The following is a 24,057-nucleotide window of genomic DNA, read 5'->3' as shown; positions in this document are numbered from 1 at the left end:
AACTCATACTGCTGGGTTGTAAGCTGCCCAAGAAAATATGAGGTGCTCTTACTCCATTTCATGTGTGGCCTCACTATGACAGTGGAGAAGGCCCAGGACTGAAAGGTCCGTATGGGAATGAGATAGTTAAAATGTTTGGCATAGCATCTGCAGTTCCTTCCTACACAAATCCCTGCAGACACCAGAATGTTACAAGCTGCCTCTTTCCTCACTAGACATCTTCTGACTAGAATGGAGATTTCTCCATTCTACTCTCTGCATTCCTCCTAGGGCCAGCATACTCTTCCATTGCAAGGAACATACTAAACCTATAATCTAACAAAATAAATGATCTAAGAATTATTTGCATCTCCTCCAAACAGGTCAAGTTCATGTTATAGGAGTAGAATTAGGCCATTCGGCCCATTGCGTCTTCTCTGCCATTCAATCTCTGCCTCCTAATCCCATTTTCCCGCCTTCTCCCCATAACCCTTGACACCCGTTCTAATCAAGAATTTGTCTATCTCTGCTGACTTGGCCTCCAAGCCCTCTGTGGCAATGAGTTCCACAGATTGCTACCCTCTGACTAAAGACGTTCCTCCTCACCTCCTTTCTGAAAGCGCTGTCTAACTCAATGGTGATTAACAAGCTTTCCCAATCTCTCCCATTCTGCATTCCACCGTGTGTTATTCAATTCCTCACAGTTTCAACCCTGTCATTGGCACCCACTTGAATCTTCACCTCTTATTTTCCTTGTCATCAACCTGAATCGTTAATTCTGTTTCTTTCTCCGCGTCCACTACCTGACCTGTTGAGACTTTCCAACGCCACCTGCATTTTTATTTTGCCTTTTGAAACCAAGTCACCAGTTTCTTACCTGTTGAAAACAGGCTTGGACCAGGTTTTCGGGAAAGAGGTTCCGGATGAGATCCAGGAAGGCATCCAAGCTGGAGACCTCGTCGTTCTTCTTCCCTTCCCCAAGCTGAATCTTCAGTGCAGGATCTCCGGGGTGAATAGCCAGGACGAGGATCACACCGAGTACAGCGGCAATGATGGTGGTGGTCATGTAATAGACCATGGCTCTGGTGCCCAGCCGCCCACTGGCCTTCGCATCGAGACCAGACAGACCTCGTGAATGGTGAAAAACACATCTTTGAAAGAACACATTAATACTGGAGGACCACTGATATATTTATTGTCTTGTGTTCCGATTGTCCGCCAAGATTTATTTGCAAGGATACAACTGCAGAGAGCGCAAGGGGCAGGGTGGCACAGTGACGCAGCTTGTAGAGCGGCTGCCTCATAACTCCAGCAACCCAGGTTCAATCCTGACCTCGATCACTACCTGTGTGGACTTTACACATCCTCCCTGGAGTTTCCTGCAGGATGCTCTCATTTCCTCTCACATCCCAAGGATGTGCATTCAAGTTAAGTGGCACTTTAACTTGTCCTATGTGTGTTGGTGAGGGGTAGAATCTGGGGTAAGTCATTAGGAAAGTAGGGAGTATAAAGTAGAATAATAAAGGATTAGTGAAACTTAGGGGCTGATGCCTGCATGCTGAATTGCTCTTGTGTCACTCAGCTAAAGGAGCACATTGTGTGGGTAGGGGTAAATTAGGACGTACGTGTCTGGGGTGGCACAGCGGTGTATCGGCAGGGTTGCTGTCTTATGACCCTGTCCCACTGAAGGGAAACCTCTGGAGACTTTGTGCCCCACCCAAGGTTTCCGTGCGGTACCCGGAGGTTCCCGGAGGTTTTTGTCAGTCTCCCTAATGGTCAAAAGTGGGTTCCGCTTCTACTATGTCCCGGCGACTATTTCAAAATATTCAAAACCGGCTGCGACTAAAAATAGGTTGCCGTTTTAAAAATCGGTAATTTTTAGTCAAAGCCAGTTGCAATGTTAGTTGAAGGTGGTTGCCGGAGGCACCGACTACCACCTGTAACCTCCGGCAACCACCTGCAAGGTCTTACCTTCCACTCCCTGCAACCTCCAGCAACCACCTGCAACCTCCGGCAACCACCTGCAACCCCCCCCCACAAAGTATGGTGCCCAACACTGGTGAGATTCCAGCAGGAATCTGTCCACGTGATCTATACGTTTCAGCAAGACCTTGCTTTGGCCCTTTGTGGTCCCATTGGGAAAGCCCAAGGAGTCTTTTTTCAAACAGGCATTTCCGCTTGTCCTGACATATATTGGGTTGGGCTTGATGGGAGCGGCCCTTGCCATGGTTCACGTGGCGTGCTCTCGGTGGTTTGCAGGCTGCGCGCTTGCCCGAGGAGGCCGCCGCAACTTCTCACCTGTGATTAAACTGGAGACGATTAAAGGGAGAATGAGCATCTTCAGCATCCGCATGAGGATGTCTCCCGGGAAGGCGATGATCATGACAATGTCGGGGTGTATGCGGCCGACATATCTCAGCAGTCCTCCAGCGAACGCACCGAATATCACACCTGTGGGGAGGAGAATGGGAGGTGATGACATATGATAAAAGAATGGGTGGACTGGGCTGATATTCACTGTAATTTAGAAGGATGACAGGGTATTGTATAGAAACATAAAATTCTTAAGGGATTGGACAGGCTAGATGCAGGAAAAATGATCCCAATGTTGGGTGAGTCCAGAACCAGGGGTCACAGCTTAAGAATCAGGGCTAGGCCATTTAGGACTGAGATGAGGACATTTTTTTTCACCCAGAGAGAGTTGTAAATCTGTGGTATTCTCTGCCACAGAAGGCAGTGGAGGCCAATTCACTGGATGTTTTCAACAGAGAGTTAGATATAGTTGTTAGGGCTAACGGAATCAAGAGATATGGAGAGAAAGCAGGAACAGGGCATTGATTTTGGATAATCAGCCATGATCATATTGAATGGTGGTGCTGGCTCGAAGGGTCAAATGGCCTCTACTCCTGCACCTGTTTTATATGTTTCTATGTCAGCGCACAATCACTTCACACAAAAGCCACCCAAGGCAACCCGTCGATGAGGGAAATGTCGAGAGAAGCACAGTGGAGGAAGAGTTTGGAAGAGAAAGGCAACGTGCTGGGCCTCAGGTTATGGTGAGGGAGTTCTAGAGGAGAGGGCAGAGTTACCGAAGGCTGAATGAAAAAGGAGCCCCACAAGACTGTGTACCCCTGAAGATGACGGCCGTTAGGAGATACTGGAGAATTGGACTGGCATGGGCATCTGGGTGGGATTCGATTCTGTTTCAACGTTGCAATGGAAATGCTCTGCATCCAAGGGATCACAGTGTGGAAGAAAGCTGAAATAAACAGCCATAATCCCAAACACTGCGATGTATCCTGACATGTTCCTTAGATCACCATGACATTTGTTGATTCTGTGAATTAACTGGGCTACCAGAGCAGGGCAGAGGCTGCGTACCCTGCATTGAGTTTCACTGCTCGAGGACCCTTGCGTTGAGAGACTTACCGCAAGACATCCAGATCTTTGTCACCATCAACAAGGCACCGTTCAAAAAATGACGAGAGTTATCTCCACTTGCCAGGATCAATGCAGCTCCTCAAGCAGCTTTTCACAGTCTGGAATATAGCACCCAACACATCGCCCCTTTGTACTCTCCACCACTAGCATTCTATAACTGCAGAGTGTCCTATTGATGGGATGTACTGCAACAACTCAATGAGCCTTTGACAACACTCTCCCTCTCCACCCTCCGCAGGCCTGTGACCTCTACCACCAAGAAATACATGGGTAGGAGTATGGAAACGTCACCGCCTGCAAATCCCACACCATCCCGACTTGGAAATATGAGGCTGGCCCTTCTTCATCACTCGGTCCAAGTCTTGGAACTCTCTCCCCAACCGCCCCTTCACCAGAAGGACTGTAGCAGTTCAATGTGTTGTTCAGGTGGCACAGTGGCGCAGCGGTACAGTTGCTGCTTTACAGCGCAGAGACCCGGGTTCAATCCTGAATACGGGTTTCCGTCTGTACCGAGTTTGTACGTTCTCCCAGTTTTCTCCGGGTGCTCCAGTTTCCTCCCACGCTCCAAAGGCATACAGGTTTGTAGGATAATTGGCTTTGATGACACATTGTTAATTGTCCCTAGTGTGTAGGATAGTGCTAGTGTACGGGGTGATCACTGGCGGGCGCGGACCTAGTGGGCCAAAGGGCCTGTGTCCATGCTGGATCTCGAAAGTCTAACAGTTCAACACCCCTTTCTCAAAGGCCTATAGAGCCAAGGTATAAATGTCAGTCTAGCCAGAGAAGCTCAAAGATCCCATGAATTACTTTTAAGAAAGTATAGACTTACATAGATCCATCAGTAGCTCTTCAATTAAACCCATGTTTCATTTTTTTTTTAATATACAAGAAACATAATTAACAGCTTCATTCTGACCTTTCTCTTCCTAATTTGTTCCATCCAAAGAATAATTACAGGGGTAACATTTCCACACATCAGTGCTCATTTTATTGATGTAAATTGAAATCAGCTGAATTGATACTTCAAATGCAAATGACAGGGGAATAAAATGTGAGTTGTGTTTTTATAAGTGTTAACACATTTCAAAAGACGGGTCCAGAGGACTATTACTGCCCGCAGGTCAAAATATGTCACAGGAAGGATGTGGTAGTATTAGATAAAGAGCAGAATGGATTCACCAAGATGTTGTCTGAAGTGGGGGGCTTCCGTTAAAAGGAACATTGGGCAGGGGAGGATTATTGTCAGTATGTAGTAAGAGGCTGATGGGTGACTGGAAAAATAAAAGAGGTTTATCAAATTATGAGGGGCTGAGATAGGATAGATAGTCTTTTTTTCCCAGGGCAAGGGTTTCTGAAACTAGAGGACAAGGGTTTAAGGTGAGAGAAATTTAAGAGAGATCAGAAGGGCAAAATCTGCACACACAGAGTAGTGGATAGGAAGGAACTGCAGATGCTGGTTTAAACCGAAGATAGACACAAAAAGCTGGAGTAACTCAGTGGGAGTAAAAAAGCTGGAGTAAGGCAGCATCTCTGGAGAGAAGGAATGGGTGACATTTCAATAGACATTGGACAATAGGTGCAGGAGTAGGCCATTCAGCCCTTCGAGCCAGCACCGCCATTCAATGTGAACATGGCTGATCATCCCCAATCATGGCTGATTATCCCCATTTCAGGTTGAGACCCTTCTTCAGACAAGCTGCCAGAGGAGGTAGTGGAGAGAGATCTACGTACAACATTTACAAGCATTTGGACAGGTACTTGGTACATGTCATCGATGCCATTCATGTTTGCATCGTTAAGGCTTTCAAATTGGCTTACTTTCCAATGCAAGAAATTTGTTAAAATACAGATCAAATTTGTTCTAATTTAGTGTAAGGATGGACAGGGAATCGAAAGGACTAGTCTTGTTCTAGTTCAGCTGTGGAGTGAAGAAATACTTCAGCAAGCATTCAGCGACATTTAAAAACTATTACATTTATGTAAATTTTTAAACTTTAAATAAAGGAAATAAACTAAAAATATTAAATAAGGTAAAATAATTGATAGAAGTAACATATCTTCCTCTTTGTTTTACATTCCTAAATCCTACAATCCTCATGAAAATCAAAGGGGGCTTACACCTGTTGTCAAAGGCTTGTTCTGCATTGGGAGAAGATCACTTTATGGGTGGCACAGTGACACAGGTAAAGACTCAGGTTCAAACCTGACCTCGGGAGCTGATAGTGTGGAGTTTACACATTCTCCATGTGACCTCGTGAATTTTCACCAGGTGTTCCAGTTTCTTCCCACATCGCAAAGACATGCGGGTTTGTAGATTAATTGACCTCTAATGTGTAGGGAGCAGATGGGAAAGTGGGAGAACATAGGACGAGTGTGAATGAGTGATCGATGGTCGGCATGGACCCGGAGGGCCGAACGGCCTGGTTCCATGCAGTATCTTTCAACTAAACTAAACTTAAACTAAACCAAATGTTCTTTTCCTTACTGTGTATTGGCTGCAAGGCGTATTCCCAAAGTCTTCCCAAAAGTGAATTCCCAGATTATTCCCAGAGGTGGATTCCCAGAGTATTGTCGGGGAATCTCAGAAAGACCGGACTTCCAAATGAGTCCTGGCCTTGGGGCGAAGGCAGGGAGATCGTGCCCTGTGACTTTGGATGTCATGGATTCTCATTGTAACAAAACCCACATGTGTTAAGGACAAGGAAATGAGAAGAAATAGAACGAGGAGCAGGTCTTATAGCCCCACATACCTGCCTCTCGTTCGAAAATATTATGCTTTTTAACCTCAGTGTAATTACCTTGCTCTAACTTCACATCCCAGGACTCCTTTATAAGGTCATAAAGTCGTAAGTGATAGGGGCAGAATTTGGCCATTCGGCTCATCAAGTCTACTCCGCCATTCAATCATGGCTGATCTATCTCTCCCTCCTAACCCCATTCTCCTGCCTTCTCCTCATAACCCTGGACATTTGTTCACATCGCAAGCTCTTATCAATTGCCATACTGTGCCTGGTGACTCCATAGCCTTTTGGATTGGGAATTCCAAATATTCACCTCCTGCTGGGTGAAGAACCTTCTTCTCCTGTCCGTCCAGAATGGTTGAACACTCACTGTGAGACTGCGACCACCCCCCGGTTCTAGACACTGCATCCAGGCGGAATGGCCATTCCCCCGTCTGCCCAGTCAACCTAATAGTGTTTGTCTGCTTCAATGAGTGCTCTCTTCTCATTCTTCTAAACTTCAGCATAGACCCAACCTGCTTAATCTCTCCTTAGAGAATATACCTTCCAGAGCCAGAACCTATGCCACACCCCCTCCATTAGGTCAGGAGGCTGGACCTGAGAAATTTTAAATGGGATTAATGTGAGTGTGATTGATAGTGAGCGAGGACATTGTGGGTCAAATGGCCTGTTTCCATACCATGTGTTTCAAGATCTCTATGATTATGGCTCAATATAACTTGGAGCAAGGCATTACTTTTGTACTACATTTGGCGTAGAACTAGAAGTAGCCCAAGGAAAAAATATAATGAGCATGACAGAATAGGAGTGTGAATGATCATATCAAGTGAATTTGCAACGTCCCTAGCCTGATACAGCGGAGAGGGTCAAACGATGGTGTGAGGGGAAAAGACCCCCTGGTTCTAACCGCTCAGGAGGAGGTTGTCATAGAGTCATAGAGCAAGGAAACAGGACCTTTGGCTCAACTTGTCCATGACATCCAACATGCCCCATCTACACTAGTCTCACATGCCCACATTTGGCCCGTATCCCTCTCTCCTACCCGTGTATCTGCCCAAATGCCTTTTAAATGTTGTTCAAACAACAAACAGAATGTTGTAGATGGACCTGGTAAATTGGAGTCAAAGTGTGTTAGTGCGTTAGACGTAATTGACGCGCATGCGGGCTGGCGGGCTTCTTCACGTAGTCACTCACGTGACTCCAAAATAAAATTGGGCATGAGGGTGGCTGTTTGGCATACATCATAGAACAGGATTCTTAAAAACTTTCTACATTCCATCTTCCAATATTCTAATGCATGTACATGAAGTTAAAAACCCAGATATTATAACTGCTGAGGACCTATGTTTGGTTTAACTCCTGGAGGCTTATCCTGCCCAAAGATGATCATTCGTTACTCTTCCCAATGTTATTATGCCCAATAAGAACCAGAGCCTCTCCCACTACCTCTCCAATGTCTTTCCACAGTGACCCAAGGTGTTCTGCACCCTAGCGTGTACATTGTTACATGGGACTCATCCTTTTCTTTGCAAAGGATGTTGCCCATCTCCTTAATTGTAGAATCATCTACAGTACACCACGACAACCCACCCCTTCTCCTCATCTGCCACGAACTCCTGCTCCAAAGACACCTTACGTGCAGAGAATCTAAATATAGAAAACCATTGGAAATGTGCAGCAGTGGGCACATCATATTCTTGCTGTGTTACTGCCAGCACTTGTTTGAGGTTTTATTCTCTCCGTGCCTGCCCCTGGTCGGGTGGTGGGAGTTGACTCACCAAATACCGTGAGAGACAGCAGCAGGTTCTTCCTCAGGTTCCTCCCCAGCCGTTTCCAGACGGGCACCTTGATCGGAGGCTTCTCAGTCGTCAGGTTGCACTCTTCCATCCTTACCTCCACTAGCTTGGACATCCTGGCAGAGCTGCTTGGGAGACAAAACAGCAACATGGTCACAATCGCATGCTCAGCCTTGATTGAATAAGCTCAAGTGACTGAGTGGCCTCCTCCTGCTCCTAGCTTGGGTGTGAGTGTTATCTGAGAATCGTGGAAGGTCAAGTCAGAGTCTAGATTATTTATTTGTCACCCGCATCGAGATTAGGACAATGAAATTCCTACTTGCTGCAACTTTATCATTGTATCTGGGCCAATTGAAAAAGAATTGGCCAATGTTCATTTCCAGCTTCCAGCAAGTTGATCACAGTTCTCCAAATACACATCAGGGTTCTTTGTAACTGCGGCGAAAGGTCCTCCCTCTACCATCCTCCATCCTTTCAAGTAGCGAGTTGTAGAAATCTGATGCAACCAAACTTACCCACATTTCAGAGAATCTCCTTGAGCACACATTGACTACTCACCCCGCGGACAGCCACAGGCCGAGAGATCAAGCCTGAGAACCAGCTCCGCAATTTCACCACAGCACGGTGGCGCAGCAGTAGAGTTGCTGACTTACAGCACCAGACAGCCGGGTTCGATCCTGACTACGGGTGCTGCCTGCATGGAGTTTGTACATTCTCCCTGTGACCTCGTGGGGTTTCTCCGGTTTCCTCCCGAAGACATGAGGGTTTGTGGATTGATTGGCTTCTGTGAATTATCCCTAGTGTATAGGATAGTGCTAGAAAATGGTGTGATTGCTGGCCGACACGGACTCGGTGGGTCAGACGGCTTTTCTTCCACGCTGTACCTCTAAAATCTAAAGTCATCGGTTCCTTCTTTTAAGTATCCCTACGGTTCATCTGGCTTTTGCTGTGTGTGCACTGTGAGGCTGGATGTCATGAATCCAGCAAACTGCTTTGGGAGGTCTCATTTCCAACCCATTATTATTTTAATATCACTGCTGTTGTATTATTAATGTGTTAATAGTGACGCTTCAATTATGCTTCCAGGCATGTCCTGAATGTTAACATTATATCAGGGAGACTTGCACCTTTCCCAGAGCTATTATTTTATATGCGACACTATTGAATTGTACCGACCCTCTCAATGATTTGGAAACTGCACAGGGCAGAGACAGTGAATTGACAGCAGTGAAAACTAATTGCTTCCAATCACTGGCGGCCATTTAGCCTGTGTCGTGAAGATAATAACGGCAACTCAGAAGTAGTAGGGCAAGGAATGACAAAGTAGTATATGAGGGTCACCCATCAGATCGCCAGGCTGGAAAAAAACCTATAGATATTTTAAAAGAGTAGGCTCAGCAAAAAATTAGTGTGGGTCCCTTACAGACTGAGGGAGGAGAAAGTACAAAGGAGTATTTTGTCTGCCTTCAGGGAAGGAGACATGGAAGCACTTGTGGGAATAATGGGGAACTCCAGGCATGAGGAGCGAAAGTGGATCAGCATTTGTGAAAAAAAAGATATTGGAGGAAACCCACGTTGTCACAGGGAGAAGGTCCATTAGTGAAATAAAATACTGAAAGTCAACAAATCCCCAGGACCTCCAGATCTGCACATTTGGATCATGGAAAAGGTGGTGACTGGGATAGTGGATGCTTTGGTGTTATCCTCCAGAATTCCATAGAATTCATAATAGATTGGAAGGTAACAAATGCAATCCCACTTTTTAAGAAAGAAGGGAGAGGGAAAAGTTCAACTAGCTAACTGATGTCAGTTGTGGGGTGAATGTTTGAAACCTTTGCAAAGAAAGTGGTTGCAAAGGACTGATAAGGTAATAATATGACTGGACAGAGTCAATGTGAAGGAAGGAACTGCAGATGCTGGATTAAAGCGAAGAAAGACACAAAAAGCTGGAGTAACTCAGAGAGTCAGGCAGAGTCAACATGGATAAAAGAAAAGATAATAATTTTTGAGCTGCAACCAATTCAATACATAAGGGCAACCAGTCGATGTGATGTACACCAACTTTGAACTTGACGGGCATGGACAAAGTATGTCAAAAAAATGGCTCTTTCGTTGTTGTGTAGCTTCATGTCTCCCTGACTATGATTCTGAATCTCCTTGTGGTTTTAGTTTTCAAAAGACTCTGAAAATCACAGGAAAGTTACAACCATCTATATAATTAACAGTGTCACCTTGACCACTTCCTGTCTGCTCTGTATATTGATTTTAGAAAAAATCGCTATGTGTGTGTGTGTGTGTGTGTGTGTGTGTGTGTGTGTGTGTGTGTGTGTGTGTGTGTGTGTGTGTGTGTGTGTGTGTGTGTGTGTGTGTGTGTGTGTGTGTGTGTGTGTGTGTGTGTGTGTGCGTGTGGTGTGTGTGTGTGTGTGTGTGTGTGTGTGTGTGTGTGTGTGTGTGTGTGTGTGTATGTGTGTGTGTATGTGTGTGTGTGTGTGTGTGTGTGTGTGTGTGTGTGTGTGTGTGTGTGTGTGTGTGTGTGTGTGTGTGTGTGTGTGTGTGTGTGTGTGTGTGTGTGTGTGTGTGTGTGTGTGTGTGTGTGTGTGTGTGTGTGTGTGTGTGTGTGTGTGTTTGTGTGTGTGTGTGTGTGTGTGTGTGTGTGAGTGTGAGAATGTCTGTGTGTGGTGTGAATGGCAAGGAGCAGCGTGGGGTATGTAAGGGAGGAGGGGTGACTGAGTGAACTGCCAGCACACCAGCTGTAAGTGACTGAAGCGCCAGCACACCAGCCATGTGTGTGTGAACTGTGTCCCCCCCCCCCCCCCCCCCACTGGTGTATATTGGAATTGGTGGAGGTGGAATATTGCGTTGTGTAACCAGCCCTCCCGTGTGAAGCTGGGACCCAAGGGGTCTCACTTAGTCTAGTAGTTTCTATAAAGATTGAAACAAAATGCTGGAGTAGCTCAGCGGGTTAGGCAGCATCTCTGGAGAAAAGGAATAGGTGGCTTACAAACACTGCCACATACAAATGAGCTCCCAAAATATTGAATTCAAAAGCCCGACGTATATACATGTGTTTGTTCCTGCAAACAGCAGAACAAATTTCCTCTCTTCCTTCGTATTTATTCATTCTTTCTTCCTGGTCTGATATCATTTTGATGCCATTCGCTACAACACTGTAGAGGTACAATTACCATATTGGTCACAATTATGTACTTTGCAATTTACGAACAAAAGCGACTTATGGACATGTGTAAAAACAGAAGTAATGAATTCCCAGGGATTGCCTGTACCTACTTACAATGGGCAAACTAAGATCAGGGAAACTGGTTGAACTGGGAGACTGAGACTAAGCTGGCTGGTCTATAGTGAGAGAGTCAGTGTGATTGATCAGTGGTGGGAGGCTGAAGCAATGGGGCTCACTGCTGGGCATCTTGTTATTTTCCTCTATCTCCTCTCTATGCTATCGGATGGATTGAAGGCTTCCCTTTCAATCTGTGAGCAATGTGGTACAGATACCATCTGGTGCTCCTGAAGAAGGTGAGGCTCTGAACATAAGGTAACAAGGTACCGTTAATGCAGCCAGATCAACTGCAGAGGGAAGCTCAGGGGCAATGTGGGGCAATTGGAAAGCTTGGACACTTTGCTGCAAATAAGCACAGGAAATCACACAGACCTCAGCAGCTTTAACCTCACCCTTCAACCTCCATCTTCCCATTAACTAATACCAAATATTGCCTATTCCCATTAACACACTCTGTCCTCTCACTTACAGTAATATGCAAACATTTAAAGATTAGGCATATTAGTTTACTTTTTCTACATTTGGTAATTTACATTGAGTTGTGATTAATACTAAATAACCTTGTGGAGGAGGGGATTGCAGATGCTGGTTTACACCAATGATAGACACAAAATGCTGGAGTAACTCTGTGGGTCAGGCGGCATCTCTGGAGAAGAGGAACAGATGATATTTCGGGTCGAAACCCTTCTTCAGACCGAGAGTCAAGGGGGAGGGAAACTAGAGGCATGAAAAGGTTCCAAACCTAAATAATCTAGCACAGACTAATACTCTGATGCGATTTTGGGCTTCACCAGGAGTACAGCTAAAGTGTGCATGTTTGCTTTCTCTGTCTGTATCTTCTGCAGTTTCTTCTGCAGTTGTATAGGGCTCTGGTAATACCACATCTGGAGTATTGCGCACAGTTTTGGTCTCCTAATTTGAGGAAGGACATCCTTGTGATTGATGTAGTGCAGCATATGTTCACGAGATTGATCCCTGGGATGGCGGGACTGTCATATGAGGAAAGATTGAAAAGACAAGGCTTGTATTCACTGGAGTTTAGAAGGATGGGGGGGAATCTTATAGAAACATATAAAATTATAAAAGGACTGGACAAGCTAGATGCAGGAAAAATGTTTCCAATGTTGGGTGTCCAGAACCAGGGGCCACAGTCTTAGAATAAAGGGGAGGCCATTTAAGACTGAGGTGAGAAAAAACTTTTTCACGCAGAGAGTTGTGAATTTGTGGAATTCCCTGCCACAGAGGGCAGTGGAGGCCAAATCACTGGATGGATTTAAGAGAGAGTTAGATAGAGCTCTAGGGGCTAGTGGAATGAAGGGATATGGGGAGAAGGCAAGCACGGGTTATTGATTGGGGACGATCAGCCATGATCACAATGAATGCCGGTGCTGGCTCGACGGGCCAAATGGCTTCCTCCTGCACCTATTTTCTATGTTTCGATGTATCAGAATTGTTCAGACTCTGAGTCATGAATCGATGATGTTGGCTCAGTTCTCTCACCATTAGCACAGCCTAACCTGCTCGGCATGTCCCATTGCCCTGCTATTAGCAACACAAAACATTAACAATGAATCATTACCAGCCCATATCTGCCCCAGTTATCCTTGTCTCCCTCTATCACAGATATTCCACGTGCCCTTTCCATCCCTCACTCCCCCTTCTCTGCAACCTAAAGCAAACTTGTTTTCTCTCATCACAGCTTTGACAAAGGACCATTGACTTGAAACGTTAACTCTGTTTCTCTTCCGACAGATGCTCCATGGCCTGATTTTACAACTTTTTATTTCAAATTTGCAGCATTTTTGTTTTCTTTTTCACAGGCACTGGATGGACAGAAAAAAAGGAACCAGTCTATTTGTTGTTATTTATGTCATTTGTTGACATTTGTCTTTGTCTATTTGTTGTCATGTATGCGTTGCCTGTGATGTTTGTGAAATCGTCTCAGGTTAGGTGGACCCCCAGGAATAAAAGTCATTTTGCAGTCACCATTACACCAAGAAACCTACAGTGAAGGGATTGGGCAATTTTGTAAAGCTAGGGGTGGCAGCAGAGTGCACTCTGACCTCTAGTCCATACATTCAAAGTATCACTCCCCATCCGTCTGTTATCGCCAAATTATTTTAATCTAATTTGCTATCATTAACTTTTCCCACAAGTTTTAAGATCCATTCTTTCAATTTTCCATGTCCAACTATGGTAGCAATGTCATATATGAAAGCCACCCTGGATTTATAATGTAGAACATAAAACAGTGCAACACAGGGACAGGCTTTTCGGCCCACAATGTTTGTGTCGAACATGATGCCAAGTTAAACTCCTCTCCTCTACCTCCACATGATCCATATCCCTCCATTCCCTGCGTATTCATGTGCTTATCCAAAAGAAACACAGAAGCATAGAAAACAGGTGCAGGAGTAGGCTATTCGGCCCTTTAAGCCAGCACCGCCGTCCAATATGATCATAGTTGATCATACAAAATCAGTACCCCGTTCCTGCTTTCTCCCCACATCCCTTCATTCTGTTAGTGAACGGGCCCAGAAAGAACGTCACTATTGTTTCTGCCTCCATCACCATCCCTGGCAGTGGGTTCCAGGCACTCACCGCTCTCTGTAAAAAACGTAGCCCACACATCTCCTTTAAAGTTTACTTCTCTCACCCTCTAGTTTTTGACATTCCACCATGGGAAAAAAAAACTTCTATCGGGTCTCCCTTCAGCCTCTGACGCTCCATAAAAAAACGACCCAAGTTTGTCCAGCCTCTCCTTACATCTAATACCTTCTAATCCAGGCAGCATTCTGGTAAACCTCTGCACCTTCTCCAAAGCCTCCACAAATTCCTGTAATGTGGTGACCAGAACTGTGCACAATATTCCTAATGCAGCCTAACCAAAGCCCTATAATGCTGCACGATGACTTCCTGACTCTTATACTAAATACCCGGCTGATGAAGGCAAGCATACCATATGCCTTCTTGTTAAAGACCAGCGCTACACATTACTCCTGTTGCAATGTATCAAGGAGATTTTGGTCTGGGTGTCTGCCCCTGTAAGATCCATTCCCAGGCATTCACATTGATACAAGTATGCACTGTTACTTGAAACCACTCAGCTTAGTTAAAGACAATTCTGTCCACATAAAACTCAACGTTCTTCCAGTGCAAAGTGTAGGTGGACAGTTGCAAACTGGCACAATCTCAGGACAAGGGCTTTGTGATAAATGGGCATGTTAAAGCTACAGCTTAAGGCCCTCGCACCATTGCCTGGGATGTGGCTGGAATCTGAGTTAAAACTCCATGAACAGTAAGAGCACTACATATCTGGTGTCGTGTTTATGTTCAGTATTTATTATACCTACCTACTTATAGCTCAGAAAACGGCCAGCAGTGAATCCATCAGTCCCTTTCCACTCTCCTTACTTCCCTGTAGCCCTGTAACTAATTCTCCCTTGCAAATCCCCAACAGCCCTTCCTTGATTTGTTTTTTTAATTACCCAGGCCACAGGATAATTCACAGTAGCCAATTAATCTACCAGCACGTCTTTAGGATTCAGTGTGAAACCAGAGCATCCAGTGGAAACTCATGCATAAAATCTCGACACAAGCATTATCCAAGGTCAGGATCCAACCCCTGTTCCTGGCACCAAGGCAACAATGCAAACCATTGCACCACCACGCTATCCTTGGTAATGATGACAGAAATGTTATATACATTAGAGGATTTTTATGTTAATGTTTATAGTTTTCTTAAACAAAAATATTGTTTAAAATGTGTCTGTCATTGGGCTTTTGAGGGACAAATAATTCTACTACTGAGTGCCAGATTAGAATGTTTGCCATCTTAGTTATTGCCTGAAGAAGGGTTTCGGCCCGAAACGTTGCCTATCTCCTTTGCTGCACCCGCTGAGTTTCTCCAGCATTTTTGTGTACCTTAGTTATTGCCATATCCTCTTATGGTCTCCAACAGACTCCACTGACCACCCCATCGCTCCCACTGGGACATCTTTCCCAACACCACTGTGGTTCACTTTCACCCGAAGGATAGCAACAGTTCAAGAATATTGTTCTCCATCAACTTCTCACGAATAATTAAGAGAGGGCCATAAATGCTGACCTCGCTGGTGACTCTTAAATTTCCAAAATGAATTTTAAAATGCACAGTCTATTTTAGAAGAGCAGCATCGTTTGCCTGTGCTTTTCTGAATAACCTCAAGTATTCGATCCACCAAAGTTATCAATCAAAGCACCTCTAACCTGCTGCTGACCTTCTACCGCTCGTCCATCGAGAGCCTGCTGACATACTGCATTACAGCATGGTATGGCAGCTGCACCATGGCAGACAGGGAGAGGCTTCAGAGGGTAACTAGGACAGCGCAGAAGATCATTGGTTGCCCTCTCCCCTCCCTGATGGATATCTACACCTCCCGCTGCCTTAGCAGGGCAAAGAAGATCATCAAAGACAGCTCCCATCCTGCGTTTGGACTGTTCGACCTGCTGCCCTCTGGAAGGCGCTATAGGTGCATCAAATCCAGGACTCAGAAATAGTTGCTTTCCGAAAACTATAACTACTCTGAATTCAAATTCACACATGCACTGACTTCACAGCCCAACACCCGGACTTCCATCTGTATATATGTATATAGCGCCGCAGAATTGTGCACCTATCCCCTCCCCCCTTCTCCCTTCTGTTTTTGTTTTTCTGTTTCTTGTTTTTTGTGCTAAATTGTATGTATGCACTGAGTACGAGCAGCTTTCAGTTTCACTGTACATGTATAGTGACAATAAATGGCATATCATTTCATCACTGAAATTAATTTAAAAAATGACCGAAGAATTCAGTTCAACAAAATAACTAAGGAAGTGACTGAGAAAACAGAGTAAGCTACAAAGAAGCCTAAGAGCAGATTGCAAAATGTTACCAAAGAAAGCACGTCAAAAATAGAGGCAGTAGAGAGAGATTAAATAACTAGGAAAGAGGAATAATGACACTTCAGAGGTTAAGTAAATATTTTGTTCCTGCCTTCACAGTGAAAAGATATGAACATATTTGATATATTGCAAATTCTATGGTGAAATGAGAGAAAGAAACTTAAAATTATTAATATTTCAATATACGAAGCACAGAAGGAAATACTGAGACTGAAAATCGACAGGTTCCCTGAAATTAATAGACGATGACCTCATGGGCCTGTCCCACTCAGGCGACGTTTTAGGCGACTGCAGGAGACTATGCAGTTGCCACATGGTCGCCACTTGTTGCCGGGGAGTCGCCTTCATGGTCGTGAGGAGTTCCCGCATTCTGGGAACTAGTCGCGGCCTCATTATGGTCGCTGTGAATTTTTCAACATGTTGAAAAATTTGCGGCGATTAGAATGAAGCCGCCATAGAAAGTAGTGAGAATTCTTGAGCCGTAGGTAGGTCACAAGGAGGTCCTAGTGGGTTGCCAGGAGGTCACAGGTTCTCGGAAGTTCTCCTAGGTTGTAGCCAGTGCTGACAGGTGAATTTCATAGGGTCAATGGGAAAAATTAGGTAGCAGTAGTTTTCAGAACCAAGGATACGTTAAATGTCTGCCGAGCTTCACAGCCGTGTTTCTCTGGCTCTCCACTCCTTCTCCCCCTTTCACCTCCCCCTCACCCCCCTCTTTTAAAGGACTTGCCGTACACTGTGCTTTAGCCATCGTAATTACAGCACCAACCTTCCTGTTCATCGCGGTGTGTGTCTGTATCACCTTGACTTTGCACCGTGTGAATTTTTTAGACATGGCAAGCAGGGGGAGCGCTGTCTAAAAAATTCACAGGGGCTGGTGAAGGAAGCAATGTGTTTGTATGTGTGTGTGTGTGTGTTCCACTCTGACAGTCGCCGTTCAAGTTGCGACTCTTGACAGTCATCGGCAGTCCGCTGAGAAATCGCCCAAGTGGGACAGGCCCATTAGGCTCTAAATGAGATGGTGGTGCATTGCCTTTTATCTTCCAAGACCCGTGGGTTTGCAGATGTAATCCAGCTGTGCTACAAGGAAGGCAGAGAAAAGACGAGGGACCAAAGGCTATCTGGCATAATTTGTTGAGCATGAAAAATCCAGGAATCATCTATCATGTGAAAGAGCATTTGGAAAACTCATAATTAAGCAGAGTCAGGATAGTAAAGTAAATGAGTTGTGGTTATGGATTTTCAGAAGCTAATTCATAAAGTAGCATACAGTAGATTGTTGGATGAGAAAGTGAATGAAGAAGTATTTAATGAATTAAAAAAACACTTTACATATAAACAGTCAGGGCAATTGGTGCTGCTATATTTGAAACACATACATTTAAAAATCGATACAGAAAGCAACCTGGAAGGCAAATGTTTGGGACCTTCATTACAAAGTATATTGCTGTATGAGTGAGGAAGTCTTACTGAAATTGGAAAGGCCTTCCTGTCGACACAATGTCCAGTTTATGTTCAGTTTCTTAGTCCGTTTTTTATCTCCCTGCCTGCGAACATTTATACTCAGATTCCATGGGTATTTACCAGAATATGCCTGGGTTGAGATTTGTCCATCATTGGGAGAAACTGAGTAAACTCAGTTTATATTCCCTGGAGCTGAGGAGAATGATTGATGATCTTGCTGACACTGATAAGATTCTCAGAGTTATTGACGGAGTGCAAGCTGAAAGATTGTTTCCCTTGCAAAAGATTCACAAATTACTCATAATGGGATAAGGGGTTAACCACGAGGAGAAAGCAATCCTTGTTGTAAGGTTGGAATTGTCTGCCCAAGTGTTAAATTTATTTAAAAAATGTGGATTGACAGACTTTGTGAGACAAAAGCAATTAGGTTGGCAAAGTATAGGTTCAGACATGATCTTATTGAAGAAGCCTCCTGAGGCAGTGCAACTTCCTGCCTTTGATCTTTGTTTTATGGCGCAGCCACCTTCCACGAGACCTTCAGAAAGAACATTAGTGAGGCTCAGCAGATAGTGAGTCCTTCCACTACCTGCAACCTCCGGCAACCACCTGCAACCTCCGGCAACCACCTGCAACCTCCGGCAACCACCTTCAACTAGCATCGCAACCAGCTTCGACTAAAAAATTACCAATTTTTAAAACGGCAACCTATTTTTAGTCGCGGCCGGTTTTGAACTTTTTGAAATAATCGCCGGAACATAGTGGAAAGCGAAAACCACTTTCCACCATTAGGGAGACTGACAAAAACCTCCGGGAACCTCCAATAACCGTACGGAAACTTTAGATGGGGCGCAAAGTCTCCAGAGATTTCCGTTCAGGTTTCCTAAGTGGGACAAGGGCATAACACTCTCTGATATAGAAGCATGGATTACAGATTCATTACAACATGACGCAGGCCATTCAGCCCATTAGGTTGATACGTGGGACGAACCCCATCATTCCTATCCCCCTGTAAACCTGCAACCTATTCTCTCGCATATCTTCTCCAATTCCACATTGATTCTTTTTCTGCCACTCACCTCAATTCAAGGGGAACGTATAAAAGGTCAATTAAGCTACCGGCAGGGCTTTGGGATGTGGGAGGAAATCAGAGCACCCAGAGGAACCCCAGGGGCAGTAATTGCAAACACCAAGGTCACGATCAAAGCCAGCTCCTTGTAGCCATGGTAATGTGCTGCCCTGAAGATCCTGATAGAGGACTCTGGGTTGTAACAGCATGCAGCATGTCTATTACAGCAGCCTCTCAAGATGGCACTGGGGAGAGGAGGCATTTTGTAGGCAGCATGCAGGAGAACAATTGTGTACTCACATTTTGACTATTTAAAGCTGAAATCTGCAGCCAGAACCACAGCAGAAATAAACTGTCCATTGAGTTACTTATATCATTAGTGATCTTATGATTGCTCAATGGACGCAGTGAGCCCAGCAGACTGAGCCTTGGAACATAAGTACTGGAAGCAGCAGGGAGAACATCAGATAAGAGTGAAGCATCGTGTGATCCCACATACTTGGCCAGTGTACAAACACTGGAGAACAAGATCGAGAACAAGAACAAGAGCTAGATTTCTGCATCAGAGAGGCACGAGAGACTGCTACGTACTGGCTCGCCCCTGACTCTCCATACATGGAGATCCAGCCCGGTTTCAGTTCAGTTTAGTTTATTGTCACCTGTACCGAGGTACAAACAAAAGCTTTTTGTTGCGTGCTAACCAGTCAGCAGAAAGACAGTACATGGTTACAATCAATCCATTTACAGTGTATAGATAAATGTTAAGGGAATAACGTTTAGTGCAAGGTAAAGCCAGCAAAGTCCGTTCAACGATAGTCCGAGGGACATCAGAGGTAGATAGTAGTTCAGCACTGCTCTCCAGTTATGGTAGGATGATTCAGTTGCCTGATAACAGCTGGGAAGAAACTGTCCCCGAATCTGGTGGTGAGCATTTTCACTCTTCTATACCTTTAGACTGTTGAGAGAGGGGAGAAGAGGAAGTGGCCAGGGTACAAATCGTCCCTGATTATGCTGCTGACCTTGCCGAGGCAGCATGAGGTCCTGATAGAAGGGAATCAATAGAAGGGAGGTTGGTTTGTGCGATGGCCTGGGCTGCGTTCATAATTTGCTGCATTTTCTTATGGTCCTGGATGGAGCTGTTCCCAAACCATGGGTTTCTTCATCCACCTTATGGACTGAATGCTGGCGTCAGACATAGGAAGTGGTGGTAGCCTCTGATCCATGATAAACTCGTCTTGTGCTCATATTTGGCGGGAGTGGGGGCTCGGAAAGCGGAAGTCATTCAAGAGATGAGATAGACCACCTGGTTAAGCTTTGCCACAACAACAACCTTACTTTCTCAAAGTCAATCATACCAAGGACGGCACGGTGGCATAGTGGTAGAGTTACTGCCTCACAGCACTAGCAGCACTGGGGACCCAGGTTCGATCCCAACTACAGGTGCTGTCTGTACGGAGTTTGTACATTCTCCCTGTATGGGATTTCTCCGAGATCTACGGTTTCCTCCCATTCTTCAAAGACGAGCAGGTATGTAGGTTAATTGGCTTGGTGTATGTGTAAAATTGTCCCTACTGTGTGTAGGATAGTGTTAATGTGCGGGGATCGCTGGTCGGTGCGGACTCGGTGGGCCGAAGGGCCCGTTTCCGCGCTGTATCTCTAAACTAAACTAAACATTGACTTCAGAAAAGGGAAATCAGGAGGCCATGTTCCAGTTTTCATTGGTGGGTTGGAGGTGGAGAGAGTTAGCAGCTTCAAATTCCACGACATTAACATCTCGGATGATTTGCCGTCTGTGCAGCACTTAGAAGTAATCACGAAGAAAGCACGCCAAGCCTCTACTCTCTTATACATTTAAAGTCGCCAAATACTCTAACAAACTTCTACAGATCTACTGTAGAAAGAATCCTGACTGGTTGCATCATGGCAATTCCAATGCACGGGAATGCAAAAGACTGTGGTGCACTCAGCCCGATCCATCCATCAGTAGACATCGCCACCATCAAAAGCATCTACATCAGGTGCTCCCTCAAGAAGGCGGCATCCATCATCAGGGATCCCCACCATTAGTCCATGCTCTTTTCCCGCTGCCTACCATTGGGCAGGAGGTGCAAACGCCTGAAGACCCACAACAGCAGGTTCAGGAGTAGCTACTTTCCTACAACTGTCAGTTTCTCAAACTGACCCACACCACCTTTATCCTATTTCAGCAACGGAACATCACAGGCTACCTCTTGCACTCCCATGGACTTGTTTTCCAATTGTGTTTTTGCATTAATGTCTTGGTTTTGTTTGTCCATTCGTTTCCTTTTTGCTGTAATGGCGTCTTCTTCTTCTTTCTTTCGTGTGGCGTGCACAGCCTAAAGTTGTTGGACAACTTGTTGTATTTGATCTTCCGTTTGTGCACGTCGAGTTGATGGCATTAGTCGAAACCGGGCGGACCACCTGAAGGTTGCAATCTTCCACCCCGCTGTAATGGCTATTTGATGCGACAGTGTGGAAGTTGAATCCCTATGTTTTGATCTAATTGGTGGTCGTTGACGCATCACCTGTGTCAATTCATTGATGTAAGAACATGGATTACATCTCCACTGTAATACTCACTGATGTAACAGCGTGGATTACATTTCCAATTGTAATACTGTGTAGGTAGGGACTGCAGATGTTGGTTTACACTCAAGATAGATTCAAAATGTTCAAGTAACTCAGCGGGTCAGGCAGCATCTTTGGGGAAAAGGAATGGGTGACTTTATGGCACTGTAATACTCACTGATGTAGCAACATGGATTACATCTGCACTGTAATACTCACTGATAAAACAGCCTGCCTGGATTACATCTCTCACTGTTGCGTTCTGTCACAGTGCCTGCATTACAGCTCCCTCTGCAGTTCCCTATGGAGTAACTGCATGCACTGCATCTCTGTGACACCCTCTGATATGACAATGTGGTCTACAGCTTCCACTATCACATGCTCTGAGATGACAGCTCGTGTTATAACTCTCACCCCAACATGGTCTGATTCTCCGATTGTGCAGTGTGTATTACAAATTTCATAGTAATGATCCATTATCCAACAGCAAGAATTTCAGCTCTCACTTTAAGACTCTCTCACACAACATCATGGACTCCAGCTCCCTCTGTAACACATTTTAGCTTATACTTATAACACTGTCCCTTTAAACAGTATGGATCACGTCTCACTGCACTCCTTTGAGAAAATAATATACAAGACGTACTGTTATGACAACATAGATTGCAGCTTCTACTGTAACTCTTCCTAGCATAGCATCGTGGATTTCAGTTTTCTCTTCAACATTTCAGCAGTTCTCTGACTGCATTATTTTCAGATAAAACTTTGCCGATTTCATTAGCATTAGAACAAAGATAGAATGTAGTCGGAGACAGTAAGACTAATGGGAGAGCTGGGAAGGGGGAGGGGATGGAGAGAAAGGGAAAGAAAGGGCTATTTGAAGTTAGAGAAGTCAATGTTCATACCGCTGAGTTGTAAACTACCCAAGCGAAATATGAGGTGCTGGTCCAGGGAGTTTTGGAGCGAACGATCTCTGCGGGAAGCTTTTTTTTAGGCCCGCAGGGGACTGGAGTCCGGGTCAGCGGACAAAGCGTTCGTAGTCCCACTCAGCGGATGGCCGCGGAGGCAGCGAGGGTTGGCGTCATCGGTGAGGCAGTAAAGGTCGGTGGTCCCGGTGAGGCAGTGATGGTCGGTGGCAGCAGTGGTTGTGGTTGTATCAAGGACAGAGTCCCCCTTGTCCTCACCTTCCACCTCATCAGCCGTCGCATACAGCATATAATCCTCCAACATTTTCGTCAACGCCCCTTTCTGCTTTCTGCAGAGAACATTCCCTCCGAAATTCCCCGGTCAACTCGTCCCTTCCCACCCAAACCACCCCCTCCCCAGGTATTTCCCCAGCAACCGCAGGAGATGCAACACCTGTCCCTTTACCTCCCCGCTCAACTCCATCAAAGGACCCAAACAGTCTTTCCAGGTGAGGCAGAGGTTCACTTGCACCTCCTCCAACCTCATGTACTGTATTCGCTGCTCCAGGTGTCAACTTCTCTACATCGGCGAGACCAAGCGCAGGCTCGGTGATCGTTTCACTGAACACCTCCGCTCAGTCCGCCTTAACCTACCTGAACTCCCGGTAGTCCAGCACTTCAACTCCCCCTCCCATTCCCAATCTGACCTTTGTCCTGGGCCTCCTCCATTGTCAGAGTGAGGCCCAATGCAACTTGGAGGAACAGCGCCTCATATTTCGCTTGGGTAGTTTACACCCCAGCGGTGTGAACATTGACTTCTCTAACTTCAGATAGCCCTTGCTTTCCCTCTCTATCCCCTCCCCCTCCCCCTTCCCAGTTCTCCCACTAGTCGTACTATGTAGTCCGACTACATTCTATCTTTGTCCCGCCCCCTCCCAACATCAGTCTGAAGAATGGTCTTGACCCAAAATGTCACCCATTCCTCTCCAGAGATGCTGCTTGTCCCGCTGAGTTACTCCAGCATTTTGTGTCTATACACTCAAATATAGCTTCCTCTAAAGCTCTCTGATATTATATTATAGATTTCCTATGCTATTTTAATGCGCTGTGTGTGTGTGTGTGTGTGTGTTCCAGCAGACTGTAACATAATCCAAAAAGATATGATAAAGCTCATTATAATACTCCCTAATATTGCATTGTTAATATTTGCTACTGTGTCCTTTTTAAATTAAACTTCCAATTGATATTCTAGCTCCAGAGTTGGACTCTCTAATATAATAATGTTGGCTACAGTTCTCAATGCAACATTCACTTTAATATTCTGGTGTATTGTCACACATTCTGACAGAATGGAATAATTACTTTCCCATCTTCAGCCCTCTCATTTGTAACGGTATGGATTACATATATCTCTGTAGCGATCACTACAGAGAAGGAATGGGTGACGTTTCAGGTCGAGACCCTTCTTCAGACTGAGAATCAGGTGGAGGAAAAGTCGAGGTTTTAAAAGGTTCCGAATAAGATCTGAAGAAAGGTCTTGACCCGAAACGTTACCCATTCCTTTTCTCCGGAGATGCAGCCTCTTCTGCTGAGATACTGCAACGGTTTGTGTCTATCTTTGGAATAAACCAGCATCTGCAGTTCCTTCCTAAACACTGTAAACAAAGGCTGTGTAACGTTCTCTGAATGGGGCTGCGGGACGTTTTTGAAAGTGGGGGGGCGGAGCGATCACTGATGACCACCCTGGGGGTTACCCGGTGAGGGAGAGGAGGGGCCGAGCGGGGGAAGGGCGGCACAATCATTATTATTAGTTGCTGCTCGACCTCCAAAAACTGGGGGATAATACAGGCCGTCCCCCAAC

General features: G+C 45.3%; 1 protein-coding gene across 5 annotated transcripts in view; it reads right to left on the bottom strand.

Annotated features, from left to right (window-relative positions):
• slc1a2b (solute carrier family 1 member 2b) overlaps positions 1 to 24,057 on the bottom strand; it is a 93,724-nt gene that overhangs the window by 17,361 nt on the left and 52,306 nt on the right. For 3 of the 5 annotated variants that reach the window (XM_055649753.1, XM_055649757.1, XM_055649754.1), the window contains exons 2-4: positions 7,940 to 8,082; positions 2,278 to 2,430; positions 857 to 1,107 (exon numbers count right to left, since the gene is read on the bottom strand). In XM_055649753.1, the coding sequence (XP_055505728.1) occupies positions 857 to 1,107; positions 2,278 to 2,430; positions 7,940 to 8,072 (537 nt within the window). In that variant the 5' untranslated portion in view covers positions 8,073 to 8,082. Of the gene's footprint in view, positions 1 to 856; positions 1,108 to 2,277; positions 2,431 to 7,939; positions 8,086 to 24,057 lie in introns of all 5 variants that reach the window. The other 2 variants (XM_055649755.1, XM_055649756.1) reach the window with 1 other exon arrangement.

This window comes from Leucoraja erinacea, chromosome 18 (genome assembly GCF_028641065.1).
Source record: "Leucoraja erinacea ecotype New England chromosome 18, Leri_hhj_1, whole genome shotgun sequence".
Taxonomy (NCBI): Eukaryota; Metazoa; Chordata; class Chondrichthyes; order Rajiformes; family Rajidae; genus Leucoraja; species Leucoraja erinaceus.
This window is presented reverse-complemented; position numbering and strand designations above follow the sequence as displayed.